Here is a 24,108-nt window from a genome sequence, read left to right as displayed (position 1 = left end):
TATATATGATCTATGTTATTCTCCGTATCCGTAATATATAAATGTAAGAAACAAACAAAAAAAGCAGTAGCTGAACAATTTAATTTAAATTGGATCTAAAATAATGGCACACACCTATAATCCCAGCAACTCAGGAGGTTGGGGCAGAAGGATCACAAGTTCAAGGTGAGCCTTAGCACTTAGTGAGTTCATCAACACCTAGGAAAAAACTGGATTCACAAACTTTCAAATTCTATGTCAGAGAGCAGTTATGAGAATCAGACAGCCAGACCTGGCTTCCTCACCTGGTGTTCAGCATGAGCCTAATCCTTTCACTAATGGCTAGGGGGAAATGCATGCTCCAGGAAACCCAACTGAAATAAATATACTTCTGATATGGGTTTCCCTGTCTGAGCCTGCATACTACACTCAGTAATTCAAGTGGCAGTAAGCACTACACCCAGATGGTAAAATTTTCTATAATGTATGTCTTTGTAAGCTGGTAATGCAATTATATTCTATTTCTAACTAGGCAAATGGAATCAAAATATAGCTCTATTTCATAAGATAATGACAATAAACCTTAATTATGATTTTTTTAAAAAAAAAATTATCCAGATTCCCCAAGGATAGCAAAATCTGAGGATGTTCGAGTCTTTTATATAAAATGGCACAATATTTACATTTAACCTACTCAAATCCTCCTGTACATTTAAATAATCTGTATTTTATTTATAAGACCCAAAACAATGTAAATACTACGTAAATAATTATTATATTGTTTAGGGAATAATGATAAGAAAAAAGTCTGTAAATGCTGAGTATGAATGCAGCGGAGGGCTGACTGTACTTATATTTTAAAGAGGTACAGTTGTTTGTGTATTTATTAAAGTATCACCAACTCTCAATACAAACATCTGACTAAAACTACACATACTGATGCTAGAAGATATAAGCAAACTTCAAGGCCACAGTGATTACAAATGGACATTAAAAAATAAACAATAACAATTCTGATTCCCATAAACTTAATTCTTCTGTTTAATGAATAACAAGGAAGGAAGCAAAGAAATCCTTGGGACTCAAACATTATAACATGGTTACTAAGAAGGGGCTTGGTGAATTCCTCAAAGTTTTCACCAAAGAGTTATATTAAATTTCCTTTTAGCAACAAGTTGGTTTCTTACTAGTAGAAGCTTAGGTCAGTTCTCTGAGTCAGGGAAACCAGGAGTCCATGTCATTTACTGGACAGTTAAGTAAGTGTTAACTGTCACTCACCATAGCGTGTTTATGGCTGTCTATTGAAGATTCATACTGGGGGCTGAGAAAGTGATTCCTTGCCGCTTAGGGTCTTAAAAATATTATCTAAACTTTAAGATCTTGTATAAAAATGTGGAAATATCTACATTTTGCTCATGTCTTCTTTGACAATAGAAATTTACATATGACATTGAATGAGGAGCTCCTAAAGAAGGAACAGAATTCCTACATCAGTGAACAGGACAGACCATCAGGTCCTCTCTCACCTGTGACACTGTGATGCTGCATTTCTTGGCCAGCTCCTCTTTGGCTTCTTCACTGGGGTAGGGATTGCTGAGGTGTGAGTAAAAATATTCATTCAAAATTTCTGTGGCTTGTTTACTGAAATTACGCCTTTTCCGTCTATGATGAGAGGGAAAAAAATTGAAGTTATGATCAGCATTGATCAAAGAGGAATAGATTAATTATGATCATATATTTAAAACATTCTTAGGGTCTAATTTATCACCAAGATATTGTAAATTATATTCTAGGCACTATCCAAAGCACTATCCAACACATTGTAAGATATACTAAGAAAAATACTAGAATATGAAGCACAATTAATTTCATTATTTAATTTATTCAACAATATTTATTGAGGACCTAATGTGTTGTAGGTATTAAATAAAAATCCATAGGGAACAAAACAGACAAGATTCAGAGAGCTGATAGGCAACTGGAGAGCTAAGGGAGAGAATCAGATGGAGGAAGAAAGAATTTAGACAAGGATCACAGGAATAAATAATTACAAATCTTGGTTACCAAATCAAGTATCATGAAGGAGAGTATGATGTACCATAAAAGTGTTTTAATAGAAAAATGAAACACAGGCTATGGAGTCAGGACTGATTTCCTTGAGAAGTGATATTTAATTTGGGACCTGGAAACATACAGGAGTTAGAGAACAGAAGTAAAAAGTACTAGGCAGAGGAAAAGGTCCAGAAACAGAAAAGAACCTGGTGAATCTAAAGGGCTAGAGGAGGCTGGAACTCAAATAAAGGTAGGAAATGTGTGAGAAGGGGCAGATTAGAGAGGTTTAATGGGCTCCACAAGAATTTGGAGATTTTAGTCTAAATATCATAGGAAGCTATTAAAAGTTTAAGTTTCCATGTTTTAAAAAGATTATTCTGACTACCAAGGAAAAGTGGAGGAGGGTACCTCTTCCCCCACATCCTTGCCAACACCTATTGTTGTTTGTATGCATAATAGCTGCCATTCTGACTGGAGTGAGATGAAATCTTAGAGTGGTTTTGATTTGCATTTCTCTAATTGATGATGAACATTTTTTTTCACGTATTTGTTGATTGATTGTACATCATCTTCTGAGAAGTGTCTCTTCAGGCCCCTGGCCCATTTATTGATTGGGTTATTTGTTTATTTGTTTGGGCTTTTTTTTTTTTTTTTCTGGTGTTTAGTTTTTTGAGTTCTTTATATACCCTAGAGATTAGTGCTCTATCTGATGTGTGAGGGGTAAAGATTTGCTCCCAAGATATAGGCTCTCTATTCACCTCACAGATTGTTTCTTTTGCTGAGAAGAAACTTGAGTCCATCCCATTTATTGATTCTTGATTTTAATTATTGCACCACAGGGGTCTTATTAAGGAAGTTGGGGCCTAATCCCACATGGTGGAGATTAGGGCCTACTTTTTCTTCTACTAGATGCAGGGTCTCTGGTTGTATTCCCAAGTCCTTGATCCATTTTGAGTTGAGTTTTGTGCATGGTGAAAGATAATATGGAAAGCAGTATGGAGATTTCTTGGAAAATTGGGAATGGAACCACCATTTGACCCAGCTATCCCTCTCCTCAGTCTATACCCAAAGGACTTAAAAACAGCATACAACAGGGACACAACCACATCAATGTTTATAGCAGCACAATTCACAATAGCTAAACTGTGGAACCAACCTAGATGCCCTTCAATAGATGAATGGATAAAAAAAAAATGTGGCATATATACACAATGGAATATTACTCAGCAATAAAAAAGAATAAAATCATGGTATTTGCAGGTAAATGGATAGAGTTAGAGAAGATAATGCTTAGTGAAGTCAGCCAATCCCCAAAAGCCAAATGCCGAACGTTTTCTTTGATTATGTGAGGCTGATTCATAGTGGGATAGGGAGCAGGAGCATGGGAGGAACAGACGAACTCTAGATAGGGCAGAAGGGTTGGAGGAGAAGAGAGGGGGCATAGGGTTATTAATGATGGTGGAATGTGATGGACATTATTATCCAAAGTACATGTATGAAGACACGAATTGATGTGAATATACTATGTATAAAACCAGAGATATGAAAAATTGTGCTCTATATGTGTAATAAGAATTATAATGCATTCTGCTGTCATATATAAATTTTAAAAAAGAAGTTTATCTAATCTTAAGTATATGCTAATAAATCTTAGTTATATGGCTTTCTTAATTAAATGTAATAAATTTAGATCTTATTATTTCTGAAAAAAAGAAAATTGGAGGAGGGCACAAAAGAAAATGTAAAGACCATTCAAGGATGATGATAGTAACTCATCTTCAATTTGACCATCTATTTGAATAGAAGTTCAGTGGATAAGACAAAGAAATGAAGGGAAGAGAGAGGAAATACGAATAGGAAAGACAGTAGAATGAATCAGACTTAACTTTCCTATGTTCACCTATGAATATGCCACCAGTGAAACTCCACATCATGTACAACCACAAGAACTGGATCCTAATTAGAATAAGTTATACTATATGCACAGATAATATCTCAAAATACACTCCACTACCACATATTTCTAAAAAGAATTAATTTTTAAAAGTCATTAAAAAATATCTATTTGAAGGGTAAAAGCTTTAGGACTTGATGATGAATTGGATGGGGGAGTGGGTATGGGAAACAAGAATAGTCAGGTAAGGGGAAAAAAACATACCAAGAAGGCATAAACAACTGCCTGGACTTAGGTATAATTTCCTCAGAAATGAAAGAGTAGGAAAAAATTGCTTTTGCTGGGAGAAGATCAAGTACTAATTAACAACGTATTTCAAGTAGCAAAAATGCTCTTTATATTTGGTTGCTTTTATTAACATTTTAAAGAATTCCTGCCTGAAAATTAACATCTGTCAGATTTCACTTTAGATTAGATCCTCCAATAACTGGAAAATAACCTTCCCAAGATAATTTTCTTAATACTTTCTTCCAAATAATCTTAACTATCTTCTCAATAGTGACACCCTACACTCAGAAGAGACACTTATGAAGATGGGTAGTGTCTGAGATTCTTCTAGTTACCACAACATCACTTGAATGGCAGGTTAAATATGCAATCCATGTTTCAACACTCAAGGAGAGTCAAGGGAGTAAGAAATCTAGGTCTGATCAAAACATCTCAGGTTTCAGAAGGTTTTAGAAGGACTGTTTCCTGAGTGATGAAGATTAGATTCAAGATCCACTTGGGGCTTAAAATCAACAGGATTTAATCAAGACTTGGATGGAGGAAGTGATGAGGGAAGAAGGAAAGAAAGAGAAATACACTAGGAAAAAAAAGCAATTAGCATTTTTGCATGGATCATGCACGGATTGGAAAGAAAGAGAAGGTCCTAAATGGAGCCCGTGAAATAGGTACACTGCTGGGCAGGAGTTGTGGCTCAGCGGTAGAGAGCTTGCCTAGCATGCGCAAGGTCCTGGGTTCGATTCCCAGCACCACATAAAAATAAGTAAAATAAAGGCATTGTGTCCAACTACAACTAAAAAATAAATATTAAAAAAAAAGAAATAGGTACACAGCTGAGCTGGGGGCAGACTAAGTAGAGTGGAAAAGGTCTAGAATAGAGACTCAAATGGATCAAACCTGCAGGCATTACATACTATTTGTTGAGAAAACACAGTAATGACCTGCTCATAAAAATCTAGGTTTCTGGCTTCTTATGATAAATTGGAAGATCATCCATGCCAGGTCCACATTATTAGAAGGCAGACGAGGGCTAAAGGTGAGTGATGGGTATCCCCTTAGATAGGCACCTGTCTGTTCTATCCCTTACTACATCCCCAACCCAGCCATTTCACTCAATTTCACTATATGTCAATGGGTGAATTTGTGACTCCCAGTCCTCAACACCGAACCCAGCAATAAGGTCCAGAGTTGGTGGGAGTAGATGACACAAGAGTATAGAAGTATATGTTTGGGAAATGGGGACATGTGAAAGGAGGAATGAGAAGAAAAATCTATTCAAGAAAGCAAAGAGAAGTCTGTTTCACATAGATTTTGCCTAGGCAAAGTTTCAGCAAATATAAAAAAAAATATTACACAAGAACAAATTCCTGGGCAAAACAGAATACCTTACCACATGTTCACAAGTCCAAATTATAGCACCTCTATTTAAAAAACAAGGGGCCTACACAAATTTATTCTTAAATGTTTTGCTTTGGTGCATGCTTTAGCTTGTCCAATTGTCAAGAAAACATGAGCACAGCCTTACAGAAAGGCAGAGTGAGCACAGGAATCATGTATCTGAATGAGCATGTTTGCCTAAAGCAGAACAATCCTGCCTTCTCAGTGTAGAGGGCTTGCTAAGAGGCATTGCAAGAATGCACAGAACCAAAGCTCAGTATCTACATTCACTTGAAGGCATAGGAGAGAATGTGGTCTTATACTTATTTATTTTTTAGAAAAACATCCTGTAGAAAATGCCCATTAAACATTTCCCCCTCAGTTTCGATTCCCCCAGGCTTCACCACACTCTAAATGGCTACGCCTCAGGCCAGTGTGCAGAGACCCATCAGTCCCAGGGCTGAGGCCCATCAGCATCACAGTGTTACTAACAGCAGTCTCTGTGGGAGAAGGGACTGCTCCAAGCTCTGCCACTCTCTGAGGGCTCTGTTCAATCTAGGCTGTTAACATACTTTCTCTTCATGGAAGAAAAATAAATAATTTAGGTGTATACATTATAAATGCAGTTATGCAAAAAAAAAGCATGCATGTTGACAAGAATGGAAAAGTATCAGCAGAATTAAGGATAGCAATTGTGTTAGGAAGAATTTCTTCTTTTCACAGGTACTTTTTAATATCTTTGTTATCTAAATGCTCAAATTTGACAAACCATTTGAAATGGTTTTTGTTTATTTTCTAACACTACCTCTCTAACTCTGATTTCAACTATTAAGAGTATTAAGTGGAAATATCCATTCATCTGGTCAGTCAATAAATTATTTATCTGCAACTGATTATACATAAGGTGCTTGCTATAATAGTGGGGAATGCAAATGTGTGAGTCTTGGCTTTCAATGACTCTGGCTTATTAGGAGAGAAAAGAAATGTTCATGGAAAACTCCAAGAAAAGGAAGTAAAAAATGTTCTAATTCTTGGACTGGGGTTGTGGCTCAGTGGCATAGTGCTTGCCTTGCATATGTGAGGCACCGAGTTCAAGCCTCAGCAGCACATAAAATAAATAAATACATAAAGGTATTGTGTCCATATATAACAAAAATAAAATTTTAAAAAATGTTTCAATTCTGACCTAATAATTTCATTACTAAGAATTCACCCTTAAGTAAAAAAAATTCTAAAGGTCAATAGGGATCTTGCATAAAGATTTTCACTAACACACTAGTTTCAATAAATATCTGTCTAAAAGAGTGCCAAGCCTTCCCTCCACTATTCTCTGTACCTTCCTTTATCTTTCCTCACAGCATTACCACCCTATTATACTTCATTATACTATTGAATAGAATATAGAGTATATTTGTTTACTTGATCATTATGTTTCCTCAAGTAGAATGTAGGCTCAAGTGGGTCATGTACATAAACCTGTCTTGTTTAACATCATTTCCTCAGCACAAATAAGTACTTGTGGAGCCAGGTGTGGTGGTGCACACCTGTAATCCCAGTGGCTTGGGAGGCTGAGGCAGTAGGATTGCAAGTTCAAAGCCAGCCTCAGTAACAGTTAGGCATTAAGCCACTCAGTAGGACCCTGTCTCTAAATAAAATACAAAATAGGGCTGGGGATGTGACTGCAAAAAAAGTATTTGCAAAAAGAAATCAAAGAAAGAAAGAAAGAAATTATAATGGAAACTGATAGCAATAACTTAAATGCTAAAAAATAAGATAATGCTAATTAAGTTATTTATTATATATCCATTTGGTAAACTTTAACTAATAAAATGGTATTTAAAGCTAAAGCTTATACTCAATGAAAAATGTTTATGTGTTCATGGTGAATTTTCTAAGAAGTAGACCAAATTATGTATACTAAACCATCACAAAAACATAAAAGCCCCCAAAACAAAAAACTAGAAGGAACACTAAAACATTTATAGTGATTTTTTTTTCCTTTAGGTGGCAAAAACATAGTTGCCTTTTATCCCTCATTCTTCTATTGTATGTATTTTCTAAATTTTCCACAATGAATGTGATATTTTTTTAAGTAGAAAAATAATAACAATACAACTTAAAATCTTCCAAGAAGGGGCTGTGGCTGTGGCTCAGTGGTGGTGCACTTGCCTGGCATGTGTGAGGCACTGGGTTCGATTCTCAGCACTGCATATAAATAAATAAAATAAAGGTCTGTCAGCAACTAAAAAAAAAATATATGTTAAAAAAATCTTACAAGAAGAAAAAAGCAGTTCAGGCAGGGACAGGTCAAAGGGGCCTTAAGTATGTGTGTGAGTTATCCAATAATGACAAGCTCTTGCTTTGTTTGATGCTTGGGCTTGAACCCAGGGCCTATCACTGAGCTACACACATGACCCCAGCCCCAACAAGCTATCAAAGGTTTTAAACAAAGCATCAGGTTATCAGAGTGATATTGCAGAGAAGGAATATGGAGGATGGGCTGGAGGGGAGTGAGGCTGGGGACAGGTGACTAGGAGAAGGGTCTGTGAAAGTCTAGGTACAAAAGGACGAACGGGAACTATAGTATGAGGAAAGAGGGAGAGAGAGGGCTAGTAGAGAAAGACTGAAATGAAGCAATGGTGAGTCTGAGTGACTAATTCAGCAGGAAGGAGGGAGAGAGGAGAGGCCTACAGAGCTGTGTCTAACTAGGAAAATGGTGAATTACTAGGTGGTGAATCTCCTTACTTGGCTTTAAGGAAGAGCTCTGGCATGAAGACTGTTCCTCACACTATTTTCCAAATGAAATACTTAGTTATTTCCTTTAATATTATGAAATTTGAGTGAAAATTATCACTTGTCAGATTCCAAGGGGGAGAAAGTAAAACAAAATAGCAACTCCTTTCTAACGCTGAAGACTGATCATTAGCTATAGCAATGCCCAACAGGCATCTCTACAGAGATTGTCTGTACCAGGACCTTGATGATTCTTCTGCCACTCAGCAAGTCACCCTATATAATTTATTACCACAAATAATGTTATTATCTAATTCCTGTGAAGTTTGGTGAAAACTTCAGATAAAAGGAAAATTTTCATATTTACAGGAGAAACTTACAGCCTTTCCTACCTGATTATAACTTACAGAGTTTGGGGTTTTCTGGCAAATGCTACTAATACCACTTTTTTTTCCTAAGTAACTTTATTTTATTTGTTTATCCTTTCTATTTTTTTTTTAAATGTGGTGCTGAGGGTTAAACCCAGGGCCTCACGTGTGCTAGACAAACGCACTAACACTGAGCCACAATCCCAGCCCCCAATACCACTTCTTAGTAGTGTCAAAATATCACCAAGTGTTTTCATAAAATATGCATAAACAACATAAACATTAAGAAATTCTTGGAAAACAAGCCTTTGCTAAAGTAGCATTTCATGCAGAATACTATCCTTAAAAACACAGCTTCAGAATGAAAAGGCTTCATATTCCTATAGTCATTAGCAGTAGCACCAATACTATGCATTTCCCAGTCACTAAACTGGCAGCTAATGGCATTCCCATGACCAGACAAGATGTAACAGCGCAGGCCCCTTGAGGTGGGCAACTTTGCACTATAGGGAAGAACTCCAGCAGCCAAATTAAAGAACCTAAGACCCATTAGCCAGCTTTACAGGAAACAATACACAAAGAGTGAAGAGGGAGCCATATAATAAATTTATGGGCTCACATACCTGGCATCAAGGAATCTTGATCTTAGAATCATAACTGCTTCACAAGTGCTTTGTTTGAGCTGCATCTGAATGGAACTAAATTTTCGATGGATGATGCCCACCATTCTTTCAATCTCTTTTGGGGAAATGGGACGCGTTCTACTCTGTTCTCGGAGAAGGTTCATCACATGTGTAGTGAACTCATTACATGCCTGTAATGGAGGACCAAAAAAAACACTTCTTAGAAAACTGATATTTTTACATTATCACATCCAGACATTAACTTATCTGAATTTCTACCTAATTTGCAGTCACTAATGCCATTGTGTAGAGGGTAAGATAAATAAAACAAAGATACTTGGGAAATAGCGGTGATGTAGTTAGATGGGGCGGGAAGATCTGAAACTGAGTGGCCAGACATGCAAAGGAGACACATTGATCAACAGCCCTTCCCAACTCTCCTTGTTCTAGTTCCAAAGTAAGGTTTTTCCACTGGAAGGTGCTTGCTACTATTTTATGTGTGTACACACACACACACACACACACACACACACACACACACACTTTTTTTCCCTACTCCCTCTAGTGTTTTACATTTGGTCAACAAATGTTTACTGCAAAATTAAGTTCAAACCTTTCCAAGTGATATCAGGGACACAGAAACAAGCAAGATGGAGACTGGCCTTCAGTGAAATAAAACATAAAAAACTAATTCTCACACAAGGAAATCAGTACATAATGTAACAGGAAGATATTAATAAGGGCTTCTTCCTACGTTCCAAGGAGGGAGTGTTCTCATCTGGAAAATTCATGGGAGAAGTCATGTTGGGCTACAAAGAATGGGTAGTATTTCTGAAAGGTAGAAGCAAGGAGAAATTCTAGGCACAAGAAAACTCTAGCACTAACACCATGTAGCAATTTCAGTGAGTGGGTAGGAGGAACAGAAAGATATGTAGAAAAGAGGAAGGCCTATTTTCTTGTTTAGGTAGGAGTTAGGGATTGTGCCCAGGCCTCAGGTGTGTTAAGCATTATCTCTACCCCTGAGTTACACCCCTAAGGCAAGAACTAAGGATTGAATAAGCACATGACAAGCATGCCAATGACCTAGTATAATTCGGCTGCACTCATGCCCCGGTGGATAAAAGCAACCTCTGTAAAGCAGCTCAGCCCTTCTAAGTAGGGGCAGCAGGAAAATTAGAATAGAAAATTTGAAAATAAGAATTAGACTTGGGACCCAACTTTTTAGCTAACAATGCTTGGACACTGTCTCTTTCAGTTCACTTGCTCTCTTTTAGATCTCAAAACTGTATAACTGGTTCTACACTGAAATTCAGCTCTTCCTTGGTAAATAAAGCATCAGTCTACACTCTTGAATAAAAATAACATCTAGCATTTTTGTTAAAATAGACAGGATGCAAGATTCTGCGTTTTATCTCACAACCCCCGCCCCCCGTAGGATAGGCAGACAGAATGATCACTGATCAAGGCAAAACATATTTTGAAATTATAATCATGTCCACTTCCCTACAGATATCCTGAACATTGCTCACATATAATACATGGTGGTTTTTCTAACTGCTCATTAGAGAACTAACCTTTTAAGTACACTGGGTATTTTACTTGAAGCTTTTACAGAATTTTTCTATAAATATTTTTAAGGTGAGGTAAAATGAATCTTCTTACCATTTATTTCAAGTTGTTTTTTAAAAAAATATGTTCAAATCTTAAGAAAATTTAAATTCCCTATGAGTAGTGACCCCACATTATACTTATGAGATTCTTAGAATACAGAACTGTGCAATATACACAGTAAGCAACCAAGACATCCCCAGATGGATGGGTGGGCTTTCCCATCATAATTTTTAAGAGTGAGGGAGGTTCATATCCAGGAGCTCATTGCCCCTGGGCCATGAGTACAGGATTCTTAACCTCAGTCCATGGAAGGGGTTAGGATATCTGTGGCAAAATGTATCCTGGGAAATTGTATGTCACTTGTGTGCACAGATGTGTGAGGATCTGCAATTTATTTTCTTTTTAGATTCTCAAATAGTCTGTAACTAAAAAAGAGTTAATAATTATTGTCCAAGGTTATAATATAGTAAAATAGCATGGAATTCTTTAGAATAAAACCAGATTTTGTTCTATATTTAAGAAAACCAATATATTTTAAAGTAAATGTAAAATTTTCCACTATGTTATCAATTTGGATTATCTTCTGCCAAGCGAAAAACAACTGGTCACCCAGCCAAGAAATATTACTTTTTTTTCTTAAACTTTCTTTGAGGATATGTTTACATAATTTCCAAATTATATAATTTGACAATATTCACCTTCAGTTTTCATATCAGTAAAATGAAGAAAATCAAACTTAAAATTTTTCTCCAAACTGGGATTAGCGAATCTACAGCTTCATACCTAATTCCATAGAATGTTGACATGTGGTACAAAAATACAGTATGTTTGGGAACTGCTGGGTTAACCAAAATTTTAAAAGATTTATTGGGCATGGGAGGACAGTACTACTCAGTATTTTTATGCCAATATGCATAGAGGAGAAACGATATATACAACTTTACCAAAATTTGGCCACTCAAACTCTAATCTCCAGATCAGTGCTATCAAATAGAAATATATACTAAGGCACATACAAAAAGTTTTAAATTCTCTAGGAGCCATCATTTCAAAAACTACAAAGAATCATTTTAACAACGTATTTGATTTAACCGTATGTATGAAAAACATTTCAACACACAATGTGTTTAAAAACAAAAAATGTTATCAAGATATTTTTACATTCCTTTTTGTACTCTTAGAAAGCAGTGCATATTTTACATCTGTAGCACATCTCCATTCAGATTAGGCTAACTCTTAAGTGCTCGCTAGCTATGTACATTGTGAGTAGTATATTATGAGACAGCACAATTCTAGAGTGTATTATGGGCCAATGAACTAAGAAAACCCTTTGGGAAACACTATCCTAGATAATCCTGGATATATTTATATTTTTATTCTTCACCGCCACATTTATAAATGCAGAGGCAAGACTCATTTATGAATGTCCTTAGTGAAATATTGGAAATTATTAATCTTTGTATCCCAACCCTTAAGTATGTCTTAATAATCTTAATGGGAAGCACACAAAAAGTACTTCTATTGCATACCAAAGGACAGCTACCTTAAGAAAAAGCATTCTGAGCTGGGTCACTCTTTTCACAGCAACATTTTTACTTGAAAACAACATTGATAAATTATTATTATTTGGAGTTGGGTAGCTGGCAGATGTTTTCTCAAAATGAACCAAGTGAGCCTCTCATGTCAAAGAAAATAGCTGGCAGAATTTGTGCCCATGATAAAATTTGAGTTTTCAAGTGGAAATTAGAATTTTGGAAAACTTGCATCATACAGTGAGCTTGACAGTTTCCCTGTAGACTTTCTGATTAATTCATTGTTGATATTAATATATACATGTATTTTAGTACTGTATAATGAAATGCATTAACATTTGGAAGATACTCCAAATTCAGTGAACCAATACTTTACAACTGATCAATGCATCACGTTACAAAGCACGCACAGGTAGAAGATCTATTCCAAGAGCAAACTAGATCAATAGATTTTAAAGGAGAACCCAAAAAGTTCATTGATGTGGTTTCAGATTTCAACTCATAACTAACCTGTATAAAACTACAACTTGTCAAGTATTGATATAATATTTTTTTAAATCCACAATTTTCTGAAAAAGTTATTAATATACTCCTTTCTTTTCCAATGATGTATGTGTGTGAGGCCAGATGTTCCTCATATACTTCAACATATGACAACAGATTGACTGCTGAATCGGAGAATCAAAATGACTTCTATTATGGCCAGCATGAGAGTGTGTGAAAATGTAAAAGCAATGCCATTCTTCTCACTAAATTGAGGGTTTTGGGTTTTTTAAAAATAAAACTTTGAAGTTATTTTACTTAAGATGTGATTGCTTGTATCGTTCTTAAATTAACTAGTAAATACTTTGAATTTTTCTAGCTTTAGTTTCTATTATAATAAATATTGATAGATAAATCCACCTAGGTGCAGGGGAGGGGCTCCAATAATTTTCAAGAGTCTAAGTTCTATAATTGAGAAGGTAAAGAATTGCCGTACTGGGATAAATGAAGAAGCACTTTTAACTTGCTGTGTAATTTCTTAATTCCTACAAACCCTAGTCACACATTTTGATAACATACCCATGGCAAGGTATAGTCTTGGTAAATAATTCAGGACTCTTATGTGCATGACATCTGAGATGTTAGCTTTCTTAGATTTTGTCTGGCTGAATTTTAACCACAATGGGGGTCTTTGGTTTCTAAGAAGCATCCAAAGGCCCATTGAGAAAAAAGGGGTTAAAAGCAAAAGTTTCTGTATCTAAAAACTCATAATTTCCTAAAACATTTGCTGAATGTCTCACAACTTATTAAGTGAAGCCATCTATGAATACAAATGCTGATTAGCAATTTGGCAATAGCCCAACATTCACAGAATTCACATAGCTTTTCTTTAAACCAGTAGTTCATACATGATTAATTAGAACATCTCATTTATGTAGTGTGCACTTTAGCTCATTACTCTAAGTAAAATTCGTTAAGTATTTACATTTAGATAATTAAAATCTGGGTACACCCTTAAGAAAGATGCATACACTTTAGGCAAAGTGATTTTTTTTTTTTCCTTTATACCACTGAAAGTAAATTACAGCCTCATTTACAGCATCATCTGTACCAGTTTCAGAGCAGAGCACAGCACTGCCTCATCTACTCTGTAAAAGGTACACATTTTAAAACATATGAATGTAGTAGGAATGATCAAATGACTGCAGAGTTATTCAGAAGAGCCACACAAACATACCTGTATTGATGCTGTTCATAATACAGAAAGCTTATTTCAAACATCTGCCTTATCCTTCATCCCATCTACAAGACTATATTATTAAGACATTTGGAGAAATCTATCATTATTTTATTGTTAAGTGGAACTGTCAGTTAAGAACTTTCTGATCAATGTCCATAATATAAATGCATATACACCCTGGTTCATTGGAATATTTAGGAAACAAGAATTTTAATTTCTTGAATTTCCTGATTAGAATATTGACTGAATTCTCTTTTTCTTTTAATTCAGCTATCATGATTCAGCTGCTTTCATGTTTTAAAACACACAAAATTCACATAAAGCATGGAAGACTTCATCTGACAAAAATATTTCCAATCAATTTTTTTCATAAGCTTATCTCTTTGCCATTTGTTCCTTTCTCCTCAAAAATTGAAACCAAGTAATAACAGTTTCTTGAAAGATTTGTATTCTAGATGTCTTAGTGGTATTTTTGGGCTAGTAAAACCATCTCTTCAATATCTACACCTATTTGATTTACACAGAAAACTAAAGCTCTCAGTTTTTTCTCCATTTTGTGATAATGCTTTGTTTAGTTGTGTATTCAAGATTCAACTTTTATGTTTAAGTTCAAATAACAGAATGTAAAATCAGAGAGTGGACAAGCACTGATGTTGAGGAAGTTTTCAAATGAGTCAGAGATCAGTTCTAAAAACTGAATTATTCCTTGTAACCATTCAGGAAAATTGATTGTAGACAACAGATCATAACACCCCCTATTTTTTTTTGACCAAAAGAAGAAATCTCTATTAAAAGATGCCCAGCCAGGTGCAGTGACCTGTGCCTGTAGTCCCAGCTACTCAGGAAGCTGATGCAGGAGGATCACTTGAGCCCAGGAGTTCAATTCTAGCCTGGGGAACACAGTGATACCTGGTCTCAAAACACAAAACAGAACAAAAAAAAGTAGATACCCCTCAAATTTGCATTGCAACCATTTTCTAAATGTCCTTAGTAACTTTGCTAATAACTCTAATACCATAGATTTTATATTTATTGAATGTTTGTTAAGTCAACAAACCTTCTTATTTGGAGATTAAAAAAATGATTCTGTCCAAGCCAATTGGAATAAGACCAATATACCCAAGAAACAGTCACAAAGACAAAAATATCTGTTGTACCTCAACACTTCTCACTGACTCAAATGGTTTAGGAACATATCTCATGAGAGTTTTATAAAGATTATGTTGTGGGTTAAATTCTTTACGATAACTAATACTCAATAAATGGTAGTTATAATTGACAATAAAAATGACAATTTTATAAAACTCATGTTGTGTCTGTCATTCTGTAAGTCCTACTCTGGTTACCTAATATAGTTCAGCCTTCTCATAGTCTGAATAAATAGTTTCCAAAGTTGGAAAAAAAAATTTGAATATAAAAGGACTCATTTTATTTATCAAGTTTGGGATCATAAATAAAATTGATACACAGAGTCAAATAACTGGTAACTTGGAAGACAAAAAGGGGATACTCAAACACTCCTTCCAGCTAAGGAAAAGCCTCAGCATTAAAGCCAACAAGAATTTTAGCTTCATGGCACATGCCTGTGATCCCAGCTACTTGGGAGGCTGAGGCAGTAGGATCTCATGTTGGAGACTAGCCTCAGCAATTTAGCAAGACCCTGTTTCAAAATAAAATAAAATGGGCTGAAGATGTAGCTCAGTGGTAGAGAGAGCATCCCCAGTGGGGAGTTCAATCCCTTGTACTAGGGAAAAAAAAAAAAAAAAAAAGCCAACAAAAAGCAAAACTCTTTCCATGGAGAACTGAACAAAAAGGCCATGCTTGGGAATGTGAAATATAAAGCTTACACCAGGTAATATCCTATCCTGCTTAATTATTAAGAAGAACAGCAAAACAGAACCAAGGCGGCACAATCTCTACTGTGATAACAACAGCATTTTTAACTTAGTAAAAGAAAATTCCTTTTACAAGCAAAGGTGATTTTTGCCGGCAAATATTAACATAAGCAGAGATCCTCAGAAAAGCATGAGGATGTGCCTTTAAATCCTGCACTCATTCTCCATTCCCAACAATCCCCTGCAATCTCTGAGTCTTAAATTGTTTGCACAATCTTTTGCTACTGCCAAATGATACCTGATTGGTCTTGAGCACATCCAGTGTATATACTTGGTTCCAGTGTTCTGCTGGATTTGGGGTGAATACAAAAGACATCTATGAACTCAGAGAGCAGGTTACTTAATGCTTGGGAAGGGTTGGGACCTTTACAACACTTTTGCCTTCAGCAAAAATGTATTTCAATATAATTATAGTAGATAGCTTTCAATATGTCATCTCTGTTATAGCAGCTGTAAATTATAAAGTGAATTGCCTGTATACAAGCATTTCCTTCTGGGACAAGCAAAGTGTGAGAGCTACACAGAGCATAGTGTATCCTTCCTCAAACAGATGTCAAGGTCAAATCTCATTTGCAAAAACCAATGAGTCCATTTTCTTGGGTAGAGAAGTGGAGAAACCAAAAAAGGCTAGCTCAATTGAAGGTCTTCAGTTCTTAAAAGCAAGGCTTCCTGAGGACCGCTGGCTTAAATTCGTTAGAAACTAAGCTATTTTAACAGTTGGGTCTTTAAATTACAATTTTAAACCTATATTTAAAAGGTAGAGTAAAATGATTTTTCAAAACTTGTAGCTAATCAACAAAGAAGACAGAAGCAACTGGATTTGTTTCAGCTAGAAAAAAGCAATGCATCTGAGATGAAGTATTAGAAGACCATTTGCAGCAAGCTTTGGAAAATTGTCGTATTCCTGCTGGGTATCAGAATCAACAAGTCACAATTAAAATAGTTTGGTTTCCTTTTGGATGGTAGTAATATTCAAGAATCTTACTTTAATATATGTTTAATGCCTAATATTTCAAAAGCACCTGCATTTAGGTGGTGAACATCAAGAATCATTAAACCTGAGCCTATGGAATAGAGACATATGATCAAAGAACACTTTGGGGGGAAAAAAGTGTTTTTAGAGACAATACCATACCTAACACCCATACTGAGACTTACAGCCTGAATATGATTTTGCTCAAACTGTAACTCTAGTCTGCTTAGCTTTGTAAATGTGGCTATGCTTAGAAGGTACTTTGATTTACCGCAGTGGTGGTGTTTGTTAATTTTATGGCAACCTAAATCCAAACAGGTTTTAGATACATTTTTTATTACAGCTTCATCGCAAAACACAGTAGAGTCAGTGAATAACTCTAAGATTCCAAAGTAGTTTAGTAAGGCTCAATACAAATTTCTAATGAATTCTCTGCCTTAACATATATGTTCTTCCTATTTACTGATAAGCTTTCTGTCAGTGTATCCATGATCACTCGAGGGAAGAAAAAATAATTTCTGGAAAGTAATTAAAATAGTAGGTTTTCCATTTGCTTTGTTCCCATTTCAAATGTAATCCAACATAGACAAATTGGAGAAAACCAGTACCAGTAAATTATTTTTCAATTCTGTGTGAGTACCAGTATAATTCAATAGACAAATATGGCACATTGTCAAAACTGACTGCAATGCCTGATTCTAACAATGTGTGGCATTGGACAAACCACTTAACCTCTGTGAATCCCACTGTCTTATCTATAAGATAGAAATTATGACATGATTTACTTTAGAAATGCCACCGATTCAACTCATTTACCTGTTTCACCCTTCTAGTAATACCAAACATATCCCTAAAGGTCTAGATGTTCTTATATCCTAAAGAACTGAAAGGAGGGCTGGGGTTGTGGCTCAATGGTAGAGTGTTCACCTAGCATGTACAAGGCCATGGATTCAATCCTCAGCACCACATAAAAATAAATAAAATAAAGGTATTGTGTCCAACTACAACTTAAAAAAAAAAAAAAACCTGAAAGTTAGAGTTGACTGTTTTATGTCAAAACTCACTGATAATTAATAACTTAGGAGAACTACAAACAAAAGAGCTATAAAAGCTAGGTCCAAAGACAACCCAAGGGAACTAACTGCTCCTGTGCAACTTCTAAAACAATTCAGCACCTACAGAAAAAAACTGATTCTGGTGAGTCTGCCAATTAGTCCTCATACCCCATTATTTATTTGTCCATAATGATGCAGAGATTTCATATATCTATCTGTTCTTTCTGAAAGTATTAACAAGAAGAAAGGAAATATACATTTAAACATTTACTAGATGACTGTACCCAGAGATAAGACTCATGATTACATGTTACTCCCAATTTTATATTTAATGCAAAATAACAAAAAAAAATTAACTTATGTAGAACTTGTATCTAATACATATAATTTTATAGAAAAAACAAAACCCTCAAATTGTCAAAAATAAATAAATAAATAAAATCTTGGTGATCTGATTCTGGTATTAGCTAAGAGTAGGGTTATTAAAATTCTCATGGGAAATTTTTAGGCATATTTCTAAAACCATGAGGCTCAAGTGCTGGTCATCAACTGATACCAGCTTCTCCAACCTTCAACAGGGCCACAGGGGAGGGGGTGGGGAGGGAGTAAAAAGATAAGTGTGGAGAAACATGGCAAGGACAGTAAGGAACTACCTCAATTGCTCAGCTGTACAAGGTGACTGGTGGTATTTACCTAGTAAATATGTATAGATGTATTTAACATAAACTTATGCAATTAGGATTGTATAAATTAGAAACACTTTATATTGTTTATGCTCAGGGCAACCTTTTCAACCATGACTTATTTTGTTTACTTTTAATTATTCATATGTCAAATCAGAAAGCTAATTTTTTTTCATGTACAATAAAAGATAACTTTTTCCAAAATTCTTATTTGCACATTTTCCACCAGAATTTATTCTTATAGATTAGATATAATTCTGGGTCCCAGAAAATCCTATTCAGAAAATAGAAAATATTTCATAATATTAATTTACATTACATTTTAAGATAACACTGCATAAATCTTTCTACCTTCCTTAAAAACATACTCACCCCTGGGGTAGAATTCAGCATTTGTTTAATACCATTATATCCAGATTATTATTATATATATATATATTTATATAACTATTTATACAACTAAATCCTCTATCTATCTGAAAGTGTTCAGGGATCTTATTAAGAAAAAAAATCATTAAGCCTGAACAGGGGTTATGGAAGGGAGTTTTGGAGGGAGAGAGGGATGAGTAGCACAGAGGATCTTCAGGACAGTGAATATACTCTGCGTGGTCCTATATGGGTATACATTTATCAAAACCCATGGAATGCACAATGCCAAGAGTGAGGCTTAAGGTAAACTAATGGACTTTGGGTAATGATGCATCAATGTAGGCTCACCAACTACAACAAATGTAACTCTAGTGTGTTTCTATATTGACCTCATTTCTTTTGCTCTTTGAGTTAACACTTACCCCTCACAATGGGGAATGCTCTGCATATGCAGGGGAAGAGGGCATATGACATATCTCTATACCTTCCTCTCAATTTTGATGTGAACCTAAAACTGCTTAAAAAATGTATTTCAATATAATTATAGTAGATAGCTTTCAATATACTTAGCAAGATCCTGTCTCATAATAAATAAACAGAAAGGGCTGAGTATGTGGCTCAGTGGCTAAGTGCCTCTGGGTTTAATCATTGGTACCAAAACAACAGCAACAACAACTACTACGCACTGTGAACCCCACTTCACACTTAAGTGTATGGATTTTGAGAAGTTAACTAGCTATTTAGTAAAGTGTGTATGCTTGAAATTATATGATGTCTAAGACTTATTTTTAAACACCACATCTCCCGTCCCCCCCCCACAATTTTTTTTAAATGGCCAGGTGAAAGACAAAATAAAGAGTGGCAAAGTGCTAACTGTTTTCCTGGGTGATGGCTGTATAGGGGACTCTTTATTTTAGGTTGAAATTAACAATAGGCAACTGTTTTGTTGTCTTGCTTTTATTTTTGAGGGGGTGAGTCTTGCTATGTTGCCCAGGTTGACCTGTAACTCCTGGACATGAGTGATTCTCTCGCCTCTGCCTCCCAAGTAGCTGGGACTATAGGTGGTACCAGCACAACCCATTTGCAACTGTTTTTGATCTAAAACTTAGCAATTTCATAGAATTTGATCTAATACTATTCTCTTTAATTTTGTGTATGTTTTAAAGGTTTCATTATAATGAGCTTCTTTATTAATTTTCAAATAAGAATTCTTATCAAATAAGAATTCCTCAAATTAAGCAACATTTTGGTCTTAAACTAACAATTAAAATATATTTAAAATGAACCACAAACATTTTACCTTATTATATTAAATCTAAGACTCACTTGTTTTTCCCTAAAGTTTTAACGTCTTTGGAGTTTAGAAGCATTTTGTAATCAATGGCATTTTAGAGTTAAAACAGCAGTCTGAATTTTCTTGGTAGTGCATAAAAAAATGGCACAGCTTAAATTCAAAGATATCTTAGGTTCAGTGAAGGACTGTTAGTAAAATTGCTGAGAACAAGAATTTTAATCCTTACTCCTTTTGAAATCAGGAATTCAGCACACAAAGCCTGGTATCTTGAGGTACTACCCATAATTATCCTGGGAGGTCTCATGCTCAGAAAGACAGGCCAGAACCTGCTTACTTAAGTAATGCAAGTTAGTTCCCTTTCCTATAGTCTGGCACAATCCATAAGAATTAATTCCTAGGAGGATTCTAGAGCTCACAGCATAGGAGATAAAAGCTCACTATGCAATGCTTCCCTTTAAAAGTTGTTAATGCTTATGAACAAAGCCGGTGCATAAATATAATTACACCGAGCTCTGAAGGGCACCAAGTGGTGAGGTTAGAGGGGAACAATGGCTGCAGGTGTTGTAGTAAGGGCATGTGAATATGAGGAATAAAGAAAACTAAAACATGTGAATAGGATAAAACAGGGTTAGATTCACCTCCTAAATTTCAAAGAGTCTCCATTTCACAATTCCAACAACTCACTTGGGTTTCTGTATCGACCCCATTTCTTTTGCTCTTTGAGTTAACACCTACCCCTCACAGCCCTGAGAAGTGGTTAGCATGGTCAACCAGAAGAGAAATAGAGGATTTGTGCAGGACTATGAGAGTGGCGGCTGCTGACCTGTTCATATTTCTCCAGTTCTGTGTGATAGATTTGTCTGATCTGGGTCAATTTGGCTCTGTAATCTGAGTGTTCAATAGAGTTATCTGAAGAACCTCCAGAGGCTGCCGCGGCTGCAGCTGCTGCCGCCGATCCCCCACCTTTCTCAGGACCTGAAACCCCTTCTGCCAAAAGCATATTGTCCAGTCTCATTAGCTGGGGATCGGGAGGGTCTTCCTCCTGGGCTCCTCTGATGCTGAGACCTTCAAGGAAAGAGAGAAACAGAGAAGAAGCGAGAAACAGGACAAATAGTGTGAGTTATTTTGTTTATTTGAGAATATGATTAAACAATATCAGTGCACTACAATTCATGCTGAAAACTTCATTGCTCACATTTTATCAATAAGCTTGAATAAGTATGAAAATTACTTTCAAGAAAATATTTACATGCATCCTCAAATGTCTAATACCACTCCCTCCAATTTATCCCAGATTGGATCCTTAGAAAAAGGTAACCCTGACCTCTTGGCATATCCTAATCATCCAAGATTCTCAGATTTAGATGATTTGAGCATAAAGTGGTTAAAAAAAAAAAAAAAAACTGGGGAGGGATGGTTAAGAAAGGAAGAAAATAATTCCAGAGATATAAAACAAGTTCATCAAATGGTGGTTATTCTCTTTCTGCACTTAGAGAAAAAGAATAAAAATTCTCATAAAATAATTTTAATTCAAAAGTTATATCCAAAAATTAGAAAATAAACAAGATTAGATGGCTTTTTTATCATGTAATTTCAGAAGAGGAATGCATACAATATGAGGTAATTAACTGTACTTGAGTATCTATATTATTAAATGAATAGAATTAAGCAAACTATAAAACCAGGACACTAAATACAGTATTAAAAATGTGCCACTGACATGGCTATAGTGCTGGGCACACTAGCCTCAATCTAATTTTGCTTTTAAATCAAGAACTTCCTAAGTGATGCCCAGTCAGCATCCTCTTCTGAGTACTATAGATCACAGCTGACAATTCATAGGTTTAATCAGGTCACATAGGCTTTCTGCCAAGATGTTTTCAACAACACAGAAGACAAAGTTTTAAAATAATTATGATGGTATAAAAAGCACCAGAGTCATGACAGCTCAAATCAGCATTTTCATTAATGTGCAACATAATCTAAAATATCCCAGCCCAATTAACCTCTGTAAATCTGTTTAAAAGAAGGTTCCCCACACTAGTCATGAGACTTCTAGGGACAAAGGGGAAGGAAGTTGGCATCTTGCATGTTTGCATTTGGATTCTGCTTTGCGTCTGTACCTATTGTTGTTTATCCACAGTGGTGCACACTCTGTGTCTAGTGTAACTTACATGACAGTAACATCTATAAGCTGCCAAGTATTCAACTGATCACTAGCTCTGTGATTTTATGTTAACCTAGAACTACCATCAATTTTTTTAAGAACAGACTTCATTCCTAGATGTCCTGAATTATAACCACAGCATGACTCTTTTTTTAAAAATCTGTACTTAGTTGTCTTAACTCAGATGAACAACTTAATAATTCCTTCCCCTCAAACACTTTAAAGATGAAACTTTCATTTAAAAATACACTTCAGAATAATTTCAACTGGATAATAAAACAAACTCACCATAAATTAAAATTATGTCTGTTAACCATTCAGAGATAAATAAGATTTGAAAACTATAATATCCTTAGATAATAAGTTCATTTAAGGAAGCAAGGATAACTTTCTTTCTAAATCTATATCAACCCATTCATTGCTAAAGATAACTAAAGATCTAATGTATTTGCTATTTCTTCTAGAATTCGAAAAAGCTGCCTCATATTGTTCTTGAACTACCCCATATTGGTTAATTTGATATTTTTAACTTAACATCTTTTATTTTCCTCCTTTTTCATTCACTAAAATGTTTTAAATATTATAATCCCATGGTTTGGACACACTCATAGGTCATATGTCAAGTTTTCTGTGTCCTTTACATGTTGTGAGGCTTACTATGGACTCTTTTCTTGCACTTTGGGTTCTGTTTCACTTTATAATGTTTAAGTTTCTCCTTTTAAACTTAACTTTTGCTCACATTTTTGTGTACCTGCTGTTTCTCTTTTGGATTTACAGATAATGGTGTTTCTGGAAATGTTTATCTACCTTTAAGGTTCCATCAGTTTTCTAATTTTCTCTTTATATATGAACACATTGATCTTTTCCCTATGGACATGTAGTATAGGTCTTTAATAGTAGATCAACAGCCATTGTCAAAATTATTATATTATTCTACACTTTTTGCACAGTGGCAGACAAAAGATGCTCAATGACTGATACTAAGGGAAGCAGACCATAAGGAAGAAAGAAGGAAATCCATCAGAAAGAAATGGAAAAGGTACACACTAATTAGCCATCTATAACACTTTTATACATACCTAATATGTATATGAACCATCACCACTATACCAATAGAAAGCACCCTTAAGTTCAATGGCAGTGAACACAAGAATAATTGTTAACTATATACTTTCAGCTACTATAATATTCTCCTAAGTAATCTTATTTCAAAATTGAAAAGTATATCAACATGTGTTTGCCTCTAGAATAAGAAAAAATGTTTTAATGCAATTAAAATTATTTACTTTCTAAATTATGTGCATCAGATATCATTAAAAAAATTTTCCTAACAAAAAGTTCACACTCCTTTGGAGAAAAAGTACTAGAGTTCTTTGCAATTAGGCAGCAATGAGAAGCCTATTTATCAATAATGAAGTCATTTTTATAACTTTATTTTGAAAAGTAAATCAAGTTTTTTTCTATTAAGCAAAGTAATGATTAAGGTGCTCTAAAC

General features: G+C 35.2%; 1 protein-coding gene across 4 annotated transcripts in view; it reads right to left on the bottom strand.

Annotated features, from left to right (window-relative positions):
- The window catches only part of Pbx3 (PBX homeobox 3), a 206,277-nt gene that overhangs the window by 29,571 nt on the left and 152,598 nt on the right, over nt 1-24,108 (bottom strand). For all 4 annotated transcript variants that reach the window (XM_058581763.1, XM_046451726.2, XM_046451724.2 and 1 more), the window contains 3 exons: nt 21,270-21,511; nt 9,312-9,502; nt 1,506-1,641 (listed from right to left, as the gene is read on the bottom strand). In XM_058581763.1, the coding sequence (XP_058437746.1) occupies nt 1,506-1,641; nt 9,312-9,502; nt 21,270-21,511 (569 nt within the window). The remainder of the gene's footprint in view (nt 1-1,505; nt 1,642-9,311; nt 9,503-21,269; nt 21,512-24,108) is intronic.

This window comes from Marmota monax, unplaced genomic scaffold (genome assembly GCF_021218885.2).
Source record: "Marmota monax isolate L192 unplaced genomic scaffold, Marmota_monax_Labrador192_F-V1.1 WCK01_AAM20220418_F8-fsc00020, whole genome shotgun sequence".
NCBI classification, from domain to species: Eukaryota; Metazoa; Chordata; class Mammalia; order Rodentia; family Sciuridae; genus Marmota; species Marmota monax.
Note: the sequence above shows the minus strand (reverse complement) of the source record. Positions and strands in the feature narration are given on the sequence as shown.